The sequence below is a fragment of the Schistocerca nitens genome, chromosome 1, assembly GCF_023898315.1.
Source record: "Schistocerca nitens isolate TAMUIC-IGC-003100 chromosome 1, iqSchNite1.1, whole genome shotgun sequence".
NCBI classification, from domain to species: Eukaryota; Metazoa; Arthropoda; class Insecta; order Orthoptera; family Acrididae; genus Schistocerca; species Schistocerca nitens.
This window is the reverse complement of record NC_064614.1, coordinates 148,712,500-148,726,728: the sequence shown is the minus strand read 5'-3', so window position 1 is coordinate 148,726,728 and position 14,229 is coordinate 148,712,500. Positions and strand designations below refer to the sequence as shown.

Below are 14,229 nucleotides of genomic sequence, written 5' to 3'. Positions count from 1 at the left end.
ACAACTTCCCCACCCATTTCTTCTACTGGGTGATTTCAGTGCTCATAATGTATTATGGGACTTGAGCTATACTTGCCTCAGGGGGACAGGGGGACGAGTCTTCGAGAACCTCATGTCTCAGGAGTTGTGCATCCTCATTCCTTGGCTGCTACTGGGTCGTCCTCAGCCACCAACCTCTCATTCTGCTCTCCCATCCTTGCAGACTCAGCTCTGTGGGAAGCAACTAATGACCTTCATTCCAGTGACCTTTTTACACTGTGGATCTACCTTCTGGATGGAGGTTGACTTGAAGAGAAGCCACAAAAATGGATGGTCAGCAGAGCTATCTTAGTGGACATTGTCACACGAGTGATCAATCATGCCGCTGACTTATTGATCCCAAAGTGCTCAGGTCATCTTTGGAAGTAACCTGTTCTTTGGTGGACTGGTGATTGCCGCTCAGCGGTTTGGGACAAGCCTGTGGCTCGTCAAAGGTTTAAATATTGCCCAACAGCAGACAACCTCACAGCATTTCAGGCCATGAGGGCCAACGCTCCGCGCGTTATTAGGGAGAGCAAGATACAGTCGTAGCAAGAATTCATGGACTCCGCCAACCATTCCATTTGTTCTAAAAAGAAGTATTGGAAGCCATCCAGGATTTCTGGCAAACATAGTGATTTACTCATAGCTGCAGTGCTGAAACAAATTTGTCTCCAAACAATGCCCAGCAACATTGCTCAGACAATGACAGAGCATTTTGCAGCGACTACTGCAGATGTCACCCAGGAACCGGTGTTTCGCCGCTACTGTGCAGCTGCGGAGAGGGGCAAGTTGGACTTCAGATGCTACCTATGCCTTACAACTGCCCTTTTTCCATGTGGTAGGTGGAATCGGTACTGTCTGAGAATCGTGATACTGAAACCAGACACAATCAAATCCGGTGCTGCATGCTTCGATATTTGCCAGCAGTGTCAAAGGAAATCCTCCTTGAATGTTTTAATTTGATATGTCAGACAGACCAGTTCCCCAACTTGTGGAGAGAGGCTATTCTGGTACCTCTCCTCAAACGAGGAAAGGACTGCACCTGTCCCAGCAGATACCAGAGCATCGCCTTTACGAGTTGTCTATGAAAGACCCTGGAATGAATAGTTAACCATCATCTGGTCTGGTTGTTAGAAACCAGGCTGCTGTTTAGTCACTCTCAGTGTGGATTCCCGAGATTTCGGTCCACTGTCAACAACCTAACCCTACTAGAGGCAGCTATTCAGCAGACTTTCCTACATAAACATCACTGTCTCGCTATATTCCTCGACATCAGCAAGGCGTACCACACTACTTGGAGCTACAGTATTTGTGAACAGCTCCATCAGTGGGGCCTTTGTGGCCTCCTCCCCATCTTCATACGGTCCTCCTTGTCCAAGCACGTTTTTAGGCTCGAGTTGCTGACATGCTGTCAGATTATTTGGAGCAGAAGAATGATGTTTCTTAGGGCGGTTTTTAAATGTTGCCATCTTTGCCAGAGCCATAAACAGTATCATGTCTATGGTACAGAGTTTTGTAAAATTCTACTTATTTGTGGACAATTTTGCTGTTTTCTGTTCTGCCACCAGAGTTGCAACAGCAACCCATCAGTTGCAAGTTACAGTGTGCAGGTTAGAGGAGTGGGTTGCAAAGATGTGTGTTCAGTTTTCTGTGTGCGTGTGTGTGTGTGTGTGTGTATTCATTTTAATCATTCTCATCATATTTTTAATTGACCTGGCAAATGAGGGACACCATTCTACATTTTGGAGACTCAGTGAGGTTTCTGGGCCTCATTTTTGACTTCAAATTGTTGTGGTTGCCACACCTGTCAGACCTGAAAGCCAGAACCTTGAAGGTATGGAACATCATAAAGTGCCTTAACCACAGCTCTTGGGCAGTGGACAGGATGCGTCCACTCCAGTTTTAAAGAGCTTTTGTGTGTTTGCGGGTAGACTGTGAATGCTCAGTTTATGGATTGGCGAGGCCTTCTTGTATGAAGATCATTGACGCTGTCCACCAAGAAGGGATTAGGCTCACCACGAGTGCTTCTAGGACCCGTCGCTTACTGAGTTTTTGTGCCAAGGCTGGTGAACTGCCACTTAAAATCTGACAGCAACTCCTCATGGTGCACCAGGCACATAAGTTCCTTGCAGCTCCAAATTCACCTGCATATCATACTGTTGCTCGTCCACATCTGGAATGCCTTTTCTTCAATCATCCAAGAGTAATAAGGCCATGTGGGATCTGTGTGCAGCATGTGCTGGAGTAATTACAACCCCAAATAACCATCTGATGCTTTGATTATGGAAGAGGCCAAGGGTAATTTTAGATTTGGTGCATTACACAAGTGACTGATTCCTGCATATGTTTTTAATGTGTTATTTTATGAAATTTTAATTGAGCACCACAACTCACAGCTGTCGTTACGGATGGGTGGAAACAGGGGGACTCTGTTGGATGCTTTGTTCTTTTCCCAGATTCTTTCTTCAAGATTCGGTTGCCTCCATAGTTCACTGTATTTGATGCCGAGCTGTCCGCAATCCGTAGGAAGCCGGCGCAGATGAGATGTGCTGTGCCTGCTAAATTCCTTGTCTGTCCCATCTCTCTGAATGCCCTTCAGTCTGTGCAGTGGTTGTACCCAGCTGATAAAGTAATTCAAGATATCCAAGATGTCCTCCTCTGGCTACGGTGGCTGGGAAGGAGGTTTTCTTCTACTGGGTGCCAGAGCATATGGGTATTGCAGGGAATGAAGAGCAAATGTAGCAGCCAAGGAGGCATGTCTTGATCCTCGGTTATTTCAGTGTGCCAGCATTGCCTGTGCTCATCATACTGTTGAGGTACAGAGTCGTGTCGATGGGAAGACAGTGGCTGATGATAAGCTGCATCTAGTAAAGCCCACTATGCAGCTGTGGTGTACCTCCTTTCATCAACAAAGATGGAATGAGGTCCTCCTTACTCGTCTTTGCATGGGCCAAAATCCTATTATGCATGGCTCCTTGCTCTGGCAACAGCGTCCTCCAGTGTGTGGTGCTTGTGGTGTACCGATAACTCTGTGCCACATTTCAGGAGACTGTGTTTTATTTTCAGACCAGAGGGCAGCGGCAGATTTGCCCTCTCTTTTAAGTGACACTGAAACAAATGTGATTAGAGTTGCAAGATTTTTGTGATGTGTCAAACTTTTATCCAGAAATTGTAGGGAGATGTTTTCAATGTGTTAACAGGATGACTGGCTCACCCATGTTTATTGTATATGGCCAGCCAGTCGTATTTCGCTATGCCTTTATTTTAGCTCTTCTGTAGTTTGATTTCTGTTTTAATCCCAGGCATAGAACCTCTCACCCTTTTCCGTTGTATTAAGGCCTGTGAGGTAGAGTGATTGTATGGATCAAAGTGAGTGGGGTGGGAGTGAGTGAATATATATCCTTGGCACTGAGCAGTGACCGTAAGTTACACACACACACACACACACACACACACACACACACACACACACACACACACTTTTTGCATGATACCCCTACTGTCAGAAAATCAGATCAGTATTGTTTTGATCTTTAATGTGCTCATTCGAGCTTCTTCCAGTCAAGGAGATGTCTCATTGTGCCGCTCATCACTCTGCTGTTTTGTCTCAGGGTCATACTCAAAAATCCAAGGTTCATCGCCTGTCCCCACTGAACTATTTGTGGTCATTGGCAGTCATCTGAGATCAATGCACATATTTCTTTGATTGTCCTTCTGCTCAATTGTGAAGCTTTTTGACACCATTTTGGCACAGACCTTTTGCATGTGCAATTCTTGGGTAAAAATTTGATGTATGGTGAAAGCATTTAAGTTTAACAGGCCACCCATCATGCATACATTTTACGTTGTCATTGTTTTTGAACTTGGTCTCACTGAGCGAGGTTCATCTTCATCGTGTTCTCAGACTTTCAAAAGTGATTTATGTCAGTGAAAAACTTGTGCTGTTGATAAGCAATGTTGTCCATAGATCTGTTTCAACCTTCCAGAGGTCACACTTGCATATTCCCCAAGTTTAACACAAAATTTGATGGAATAACATTGCTCTAAATTCTGCTGCTCCATTTTCGTAGCACACAACAAAAACACAGCTTCACTGATGGTGCTCTCAAAAATCGTGTGATGGCTGTACAGAGCTGAAACTCGGATTGAGCATCTGGAAATGATGAACACGTCAGTCTACATAACTAGATCTCTGGCAGTGTTGTCAGTCTCATTACGTTTCTCACTCACCTCATATGCTGTCCCTACCAGCACTTGTATATTCTCAAAAATTAAAAAGAACATGTTTATGATTCTGTTTTCCCAATAAATGTTATTATATATTATTCTGTAGTGTAGATGTTTAATTGGAAGTGAGTCTGTCTATCATTATGATAAAGAACAGCATTTACTTTAGGTAAATAGAAAAAAATTGCTTTATTTTACTAAAGAACATTGTTGGTTGTGTTGTATGGCAGCCAGGACAAAATGAAAAATAAAAAATATAGTTTTTTAAGTAATGCAAGCACAATGTACAGTTCTTTGATCCTCTGTACATATAAACTGTATGTACAAATATTATTTCATAACTTCATATTTAGAGTATGCCATATTAATATGAGCACATGAATAGGATTGTGTAACAACTGAAATTGGCCATATTATTAATTTAATGTACATCTGGAGCTGTTACTTCGTTCTGCTAGGCTTCTACTATTGCAGTGTGTTCTAAATTTGACATGGAAATCAGAGACAAAACAATGATTGGAACTGGTATGAAATGACAAATTTCATTATATAGACTGTTTCCATCGTAAAATGTGATGTTTGAAGGAAGTTATTTGCATATTTCACAGATTATAACTGAAACTGCTCATTGTAATGTGGAACAAGTCAGTTTTACACCTACTGTATGCTTCTCAGCAAAAAACCTGGCAACTCACTGTTCATTTACATGATTTCTTAAGTTTCTTTTCCTCCAAATTCAGGTGTGCAGTGATTTATACTGGGGATGGACGAAAATATGGAAACATCAAAAATGCAACACATTATGGTGCCTAATATGGTGTAGGAAAACTGTTGGCACTCAAACTGTCTTAAAATGGATAGATATAGGTCCTGTATGGTATTCAAGGTAACCTTATACCATTGTTCCTGATGGAAGTGGATGGCTGCCACTCACCCTTCTCTCCAAATAAGACCAAAAAAGCTCAGTAATAATGAGAGCTGGTGACGGGTGGCTGGGGAGCTGCGCCAGTTCATCCTCGTGTTCACAGAAGTATTCGGATGGACCTGATCAGCCAAAATGGTCATATAATCCTTGACAGTTATGCGACCTTGCAGAGTAACGGTGTGGTTCATGGGATAGTACAATATGGCTACCCAAATTGTCACTGAATACCTGCCATGTTTCACTTATGAGACACACCCAGAAAATGGAAGCAGTGTGAAACAAGACTCATCAGACCAAATGACATTCTTCCATTGCTCCACAGTTAAGGTTTTATGGCTTTGGCACCTTTTTTTCCTGTTACAGGCATTAGAATGACTGATGAATGGTTTTGGAATTCCAGCTGGCACTGCAACTTCGTGCTTATGGAGCTCCCTTCATATTTTTGGTGCTGACAGGGTTCATACGTGCAACGTTGTGTTCTGCAGTGACTTTTACAGCTATCATCCTCTTATTTTTCATCTCAATCCTCTTCTTGTGTATTCTTCATGATCTCTCAACACCTACTTTCGCATGCGTTGTGACTTAGAGGATGACGATTTTCCACTTTCCCTGTATGTGGTTTAAATCTTAGATACAATGTCCTTTGAAATACCAAACACTTCAGCTACCGTGTTTATGGAAGCGCCTACCATAAGAGCACCAACAATTTGCCCATGTTCATGCATTATGCACTTGCAGGTACACAGAACACTGTTCTGATCACAACTGACATTTCCAATGTGTTAAGGACATTGCAAACAGACATCATTCGTGATTGAATACCACATTGCAACCTACAGATTTGTCTAGCATCTGCGTTTATGCAGTGTTTCCATATTTTTGTCCACTCTCTGTAGTTTACTGTATTCAATACCTCTCTCTCTCTCTCTCTCTTTCTCTTTCTCTTTCTCTTTGTCTCTTTCCCTCCTCTCTTCTCTCTTACTCTCTCCTCTCTTACTCTCCCCCCCCCCTCCTCTCTCCCTCCCACCTACCCTCTCTTTGGGTTTGAAGCTAATTGTCTTACTTATTAAATTCTTATATTACTTGGTATGTGTTTTGTGGGTGGGCTGTGCACCACACTCCTTTCTATGCCCCACTTAAGGCTGAGTGATGGATAGCATGACTTGTTTCTCCATCTGGTATTATACTTGTGAATGTTATTGTTGTTTCCAACCTGTGACTGATTGTTGACAAAAAAAACTTCATAAAGGAATAAATGTACTGGGTGGGTATTGTCAGTGTGGTCAACTGAGGGCTGTGTGCAAGAGGTTCTAGAGCAAACCCAACATATTATCCCTATTACATTCTACTGTGTAACAAACATTTTTTCCTCAACAAAAAGTGCTCCAAAATATGATGCCATAAGATGTTAATAAATGAACATAGAAAAACAGTCGACTTTTTGACAGTTTCATCTAAAAAATCTGATATTATTCATGATGCAAAAGTTGAACCACCTAAGTGTTTTGAACATTCTGTATCATTTTGGAATGTGGTCAGGCCTTGCACAATACTATTCACATATTGTGTTTTATTTAAATTCAGTGACAGTCGATTTGCATTTTGATGTCATTGAGAAATCTTACATGGGTAGAATGTATCTCCCTAATAATACGTATACTGATGTAGTAATTCAAATTTGGGCATTTGATGAAGTCTTGTTGCGTTACTTTGAGAAGCAAATTTGGATACTGTAGGTAATAAATAATTTTTAATCTTTGGCAGTTACTGTGTCATATAGCTTGCATACTGCCATATAAATTTTGGAGAGTTTGCAATCAGCACCAATGTGATATCCACATATTCATTTATAAAAAAAAAAAAATCCTAATTAGTAGTTCAAACATTTTATGTGATAAAATCCATTTCTGATTTCCCCTGGATTGTTAGTTCCTTATCTTCATACAGTTTTTATGCAATTAGTTTAGAGAAAAAAGTGTGAGAAATGTAATTGAATACCAAGGAATTTATTTTACCATCAGGATGGGAAAATCTAAAGAATCCTGTGTCATATTACCAGATTTGTATTTTTGATGTGCAGACTCTGCCTCTTTGTAATATAAATGATAAAATAGTGTTTTGTGAGGCAGGATATGTTTGCCAGTACAAGATGCCTGCTGTAACTTGACACCTTCAGTGAGGGATGCTGGGTGCAGAAGGTCATGAACTTTGCCTTCTCACAGACTCGGTTTATTCTTATGTTCTGTGCAGGATTGACATGTGCAACTAACAAATGCTTGAATGTTTTGTTTAATTACAATTGAAACTGAAAACACCATATATAGTTCAATAAGGACACTTACCAGCAAAAATTGTAGCCCAGGAAAATTAAAAACAGGGTAGCAGTACTTCCACTCACAGTATCAATTGCTAACTAAGGTTGGCAATGACTGGAATTGAGACAAAAACTTGGTCAGAGGTCATTGGATTTCTACTGAAAGTGCCAAGTTGACCTTAATTTGTTAGCTTTTCTGTGTAACTGTATTCAGCTTCTACATTGACGGTCCTCATAATGGATTATTATTATTATTATTATTAATTATTATTATTGTTGTATTGAAAAAAACTTTTTTTTACAGTTTGCAGTTTATGGTATGTCACAAAGTGTTCCTGATCGTTCCATTGTGGGAGATTTCACACGATGTTTCCTGGACTCTATGTACTACACACCTAGTCAACCTAATGGTACAGGAAATTCAAAGAGTGTTGTATAGGTTTGTGTCTTACTTTCCACAAGAGATGAGATTCCAACAGAAAAGAAAGAACAGAAAACTCAGTGACCTGAGGATTTTAATTTCGTGTTGTCTTCATATCTAGTGCTTGTTCAGTATATGTTAGCACCAAAGAAGTATTAGTGTACCTACTAAAATATTGGAAAACAGTATTCTAGGTGAGAAACAATTTTGTAATTGTGATTCTTGAATAATTTCAAAGTAAAATAATATGTTAAGGCTACAGCATAGAAGAAAATTTTGAGTGCCTTTTGACAGAAATAAATCCACAGCTGAACTATATTTTAAGAATGTTACGTTGGTCTATATCTATATTTGTAACCAGTGTTATTGTACAATGGCTGTTTCTATTCTCCTTCAAGTATCTATCCTTAATAACAGAGATAACTGTGTGCCATACAATCTAATATTCACAATATGTACCACATTTATTATATTTTATTATTCCTGTATTATATATTTTATATACTATATGAATATATGTAAGTTTTTCTATTTTACATAAGTGTTTCCATTCTGTGGTTGCCAGTTGTGTACAGCTGAATTATACTGATATAAAAAAAAGTTGATAAAATTTCATGTTGTTAACTTACTTTTTTGAGAGTTTACATATAGTGGTGTGTAATGTTTTGGGAATTGTCTGATTTTGCATGACTGATAATGTCTGAGGTAGACCTGCCTGAAATTTTAGTTATCAGGAAGAACAATGATCACAAATACAGTGATGTGTTTACTCTGGTTTGTAGTGTCTAGTACCAAGTTATCTGCCATTTATTTCTTGGGCAGTACCAATACAAACTTAACAAACCCATTGAAAACCTTGCAGAGCCGGTCAAGGTTGTAGTATTACAGTGTGATAAGTACAGAAACTGAGTCATTTGGTGAACATAGGAGGTTAATAGAGCAATGAATCAATGTAATTTCCTGTCTTTCATTGTGTTAAATATTTGACTGATGAAATTTATGGAAGTACATATTTTTTAAATGTGTAATACTAATGCCAGAGTTGTGAAATTTACTGTATGGATATGTCTTTGATTTTGTGAATTTCTATTTTACAAACTATGGCATTTACTATTAGAAAAGTGATGCATTTTGACGCAAGTTCTGTTCACATAATTGATGCTCATGTCATTGCTTCTTACTGTGTTTTTAACCTTGCTACTCGATACATTTGCAATACTCTAAAAAAATTTAGCCTTTTACTGTTTACTTTATATCATGTGCTAATATATCTTTTTTTCTTCCAAAGTACTCACAATAAACAGTTAACATATATTTGCATTTTAAAGAATTATAGGTATGGTAAATGGTCCATTTTGCACACTTTTCTCTGTGGAATTCATGCCCTTGAGATAAGAAAAATAAGATATACATTGGAGTTATGGCTGTCCCCACAGAAAAGCACCTTCATATTTGGGAATGAAAGAAGGTGCCAAAGAGACTAAGTTATGTTTTATTTTACTCAAATTCCTTCACAACTAAATAAGTGACAGTTCTTGTAATACTGTGATGGTGTGTGTAGCAGCAGAAAGGCAAGTTTTTGATTTTGGACATTATTTGAACACTTTTTCTCTACATGAATACTTCTTGTGGAAATGTATCATCTGTTAAATTAAAGAGGCTGTGGCTTTCATCTTGGTTGAACTGTTGGAGGACGAAAAGGAGGAGGGGAGGGTGTGTGTGTGTGGGGGGGGGGGGGGGCGGGGGGGCAGTGCCTCTCCTGGTTGTTCCAATGCGTTATACGTTAATGCGAAATTGTTTGTAATATTGTGAAAAACCTGATTATAGGTACTGTTTCTGTCCCTAAAAAGGAGGTTTTGAGATTTTTCTTTTATCACTTACCTAGCTGCCTCAATGTTCTGTTGTGTCCAAGAATGAAGTGTGTCTCTGATTACTGAACAAATCATTTTGAATTCATCACAGCTATTCTTGCTGATTGTGGATTATGATTGAACGGATCCCAGGATGTATTTATTGCTATCTTTGGATGTAGTGCTCCACACTTAAACTTTCTTTGAACTGATGAAAGATCATTACATGTAAATTATATCTTGATGGCTGCATGAGGTGTAGCAGACACAATATCAGTCACAGTTGTATCATTCTTCATGACAAAGCTGAGGTTCTTTCATTGTAGAGTGAATATGAATTAACCATGAGTACGTAGAATAATTTTGAGAGAGCAGCAAATATTTTTGGTGTTTGTTGTGCTGTGATTTTGAATGTTTCTCAGAGATCTCAACTGAGAAGTCTGTAACCGAACAGCAATAGGTTGCTCCTGACATGTATGGGTAACAGGTCACTGCAGAAAGTTATGCAAGTTGTGGAAAGATTCACTAAACTCACAACTACTTCTTACGTAACATTATGATTGGCTCAAAACAGAAATTAATAAAGAAGGAGGCAGAGAGATCTCTTAGGCAAAATACTCACTGAAGTAAAGGCAAAATACTCTGTATTTCCAAAATAAATCTGTAAAAAAACAGTAAAATAATTATGTCATTGTAAATCTAGCTAAGTATTGAACCCTGAAATTTGTAAAGCAACAAACTTGCAGAATTGAAAGTTTACTCATTTTTCAGTTAAGCATTTCTTTTATTATTAATAACTTTATAAATTCTATTAATTTCTGTATAATAATGTTAACAGGGTTTGCATGTGATTTTTAAACCAGATACATTTCAAAAAACAAGTAAATTACTTAAAACTGACAGTCTTGTGGAGAGAAATCACACACCCAATGTATTGTGTTTTAATGTATTGTGTTTTTTGATGTTGTATCCATTGTACCTAAAATGAGGACACTGTGGGGTAGCACTGACCACCAAGTATCAGTTTTGCAATACTTTTGAAAGACTGTGAATGTTTTTTAGTTGTAGTACTAATATGCTCACCAGATGCAGTTAACTGAGATTCCAGATTTTAATTAATTCAGTATTTTAGTGTTGCATGTTAATTGTCTGATAGGAATGCTGTTTATCTAGTTATTTTCTGTTACATGGGTTTTCCCAACCATTATGAGTGAGTGAGTGTTTGGATACATGAAAAAGTTGTATCATTGCTGAAATGCTTGATTTATTATTGCCACTGATCTATTGCCAATGGGTAGAAAATGCATTGTTATTTGGATATCTGTGATGTACTGGGAAGAATGTAAAATGATACAGTGTGCTAAATAAAAACAAGATTGCTATTTTTGTAAGCTTGTCAGATTCTCATTACTGTAACTTTTGTTGGTCCTCATTCATGATGAGATCTGTAGTACACTTTGAGAAAAATGATGAATGGCAAGTTCAGACTCTCTTCATCATTGAATGGCAAGTTCAGACTCTCTTCATCATTGAAAAATTAGTGTCTCTTGAAGATGGAAACTGCATAGTAATATAGCTTAGAACACAAGCTCTTTTTTATCTTAATAAGACTTTACTTGATCCCATATAACTTAATACTTTAAATTATAAGATCAGGCATTGAAACGTAGAACAGTAAATGTTGATGCAGAATTAGCCATTTGTTCCTTTCAGAGCCTTAATCATTGTGATTTAGGGATTGGATAGTTTTGCTAAATCGTGTTAGATTTTCTCTCTTTTTGGATCCAGCTCAAAACTAACCTGATAATACCAGTATATTAACATTGTGGATACTATGTTAAAACTACAATTTAAAAATGTTGTTTTTCCATAATTACTTACATTCTTCATAATGGTGGTAAACTTTAAAATGAAATTAAAAAGCATTCCATGACACAGTTTCAGTAACAGGAATGTTAAGCATAATTCATTTCTTGAAGTGCAAGTTCTTTTTGACCAATGGAAGCTTGAATTTGTTATTTTTTGTTGCAATGCAAGAAAAAATAAAAAATCTATAGACAACCTAAAATTACATGACAATTTAAACTACAGTGTTGTACTGAGTATAGCGCATTATCTTCAGATTGCTGTATCTAGTAAATAGTATAAAACTTCAACAAAGAAGTGGTAGACAAGGAAATGGTCATGATATAACAAACTTATGTCCAGTGGACTCTTCAGTAAGAAAGAAGGAATATATCCTTAAATAATTCAATTAAAGTATTCACATACAGGGTTTGAACAAAAATATGGAAACACTGAAAGAAAGGCACGCTTGAACATAAACGCAGATGCTAGCCAAGCCTGCAGGTGGTGCTATTGTGTTTGACCATGAGCGGCAGTGTCCTCAGTATGTTGTGAGTATCAGTTGTGGTCAGGAGTAATCTGTGTAATTGTGCGTGCATCGTGCCAGATCAAGTGGATTGAAATGTAGGCGAACTGTAGTTGGTCATATGGTGGGTGCTCCCATAACTGAGATAGCCAAAGTGTGTGGTGTTTCAAGAGGCACCATATCATCGATTTACACCTCATACAGGGGAAGTGGAAAACATCATCTGCTAAGTCACAAGTTGGATGACAGTATGTGATGAGTGTTCATAGTGGACGGTCATTGAAGAGGATTCTGATGAAAAATGAGAGAACTGAATGATGCATTCACAAACTCTGTCAGCACAATAATAACTTGAAGGGAGATCCAGAAGCAGGGATTCGCAGGGCAAGGTGGAATTCCGACACCACTTCTCAGTGATGCAAATGCCCGTAAGAGAAAGAAGTGGTATCGAAGCCATAAAAGCTGGGCTTTGAAGCACTGGAAGAATGTCATTTTATTGGATGAATCATATTTCACACTGTTTCTCCTGCCTGAGTTTACATCCCATATTGCATTACTGCTGAGGATGAGTGACCATTTTGGCTGATCATATCTGTTCCGTGATATGGTGCTTGTTCTCCAATGGTGGTGCTGTGTAGCAAGATGAAAGGGCCCTTGTTCACACAGCTGACGATGTCTGTGGCTGGTTTTGTGAACACGAGAATGAACTGTCGCATGTACTGTGGCCACCAGTTGCCACATCTCAATATTATGAGCCTTTATGATTTTTTTTGGATAGAAGGGTGAGTGGTCGCTGCCCACCCCCCTTGTCACTACCTAAACTTGCCACTGTTTGGCAGGAGGAATGGTATAAGATGCCCTTGAAAATCATACGAGACCTGTATTTATCCATTCCGAGATGGCTGGAAGCTGTTTTGAATGCCAGCAGTTTTCGTAGACCATAATAGGCGTGGTAATGTGTTGCGGTTTTTTTTTTTTTTTTTTTTTTTTTAAGTTTCCACATTTTTGTCCACCCCTTGTATGTGCAATCTGCTTCTGAAAATATAACTTGATAGATAAAAAAATCTGTTCACCGAGCAGTAGCAGGAGAAAACACACACACACACAAGATAGTTAAGGAAATGTGCAAGCTTTTGGAGTTAGGGGCTGCTCCTTCTGGTAGAAAGGTTGAAGGGGGTGGAAGAGGGATGAAGGAAAAAGCGAGGTTTTCAAAATGAGCAGAGCTGTGGAAGAGTCGCCCAGAACCCTGGGTCAGGGAGACTTACCAGTAAAACCCAAAGGAGTTCTGTTGTATGTAAAGGCTGTTAGTGAGACCGAAGTTAGTGTCCTGACACTCGTGGACAATGCAGGAAATGAAACTGAGGTTAGCAAAAAAAGCTGAAAATTTTAACTCATTTTTAAATGTTCCATTACAAATGAAAACTCGGGAGTGTGGCCCCAATTTAATTCTTGTACCACTGCAAAGATAAGTGAAATAGATATTAGTATCAGTGGCATGGAGAAACAGCTGAAACTGTTAAAATTCAATAAACTCCAAAGGCTGATGGAACCCCTATCGGATTCAGTACTGAATTTGTGGGTAAGGTAGCCCCTTTTTTAACAAAAAGTGTGCCAAGCAACATGTATGTAGAGGTAGTAGGAAGAAAGCACAGGTGACACCAGTCTACAAGAAAGATAGCAGAAGGGATCTACAAAATTATCATCTTTCTAATCCATTTGTTGCAGAATCTTAAAACATATTCTGACATCAAATGTAATGAGGGATATCATCATCATGAAAGCCATGGATCAAGGCAGTCAGGAAGATAAAGTGTTTCTTGACTTCTGTAAGGCATTTTACTTCTTGTCACACATATCCTTATTATTGAAAGTACAATCATATTGGGTATCAATCACGATTTGTGACTGGCTTGAATATTTCTTGATGGGGAGGATGCAGCATGTTATCTTGGATGGGAAGTCATCTTCAGATGTGCACTGGGGAAGTGTTTTGGAAGAGTGTTACTGGTCACATTGTACAAGTCTCCACTGAATAGTGAAGATTGTCTTCATCCTCTAAACAATGGAGAACTGTTGTCTCCCTTTCCTGGATGTACTAAT

The 14,229-nt window shown here is 38.6% G+C and overlaps 1 protein-coding gene across 1 annotated transcript in view; it reads left to right on the top strand.

Moving 5' to 3' along the window:
• The window catches only part of LOC126243523 (sphingosine-1-phosphate lyase), a 71,291-nt gene extending 62,773 nt beyond the window's left edge, over nt 1–8,518 (top strand). Inside the window, exon 10 of the mRNA XM_049948169.1 lies at nt 7,792–8,518. Coding sequence (XP_049804126.1) covers nt 7,792–7,926 — 135 coding nt within the window. The 3' untranslated portion in view covers nt 7,927–8,518. The remainder of the gene's footprint in view (nt 1–7,791) is intronic.
• Nucleotides 8,519–14,229: the final 5,711 nt, after the last annotated feature.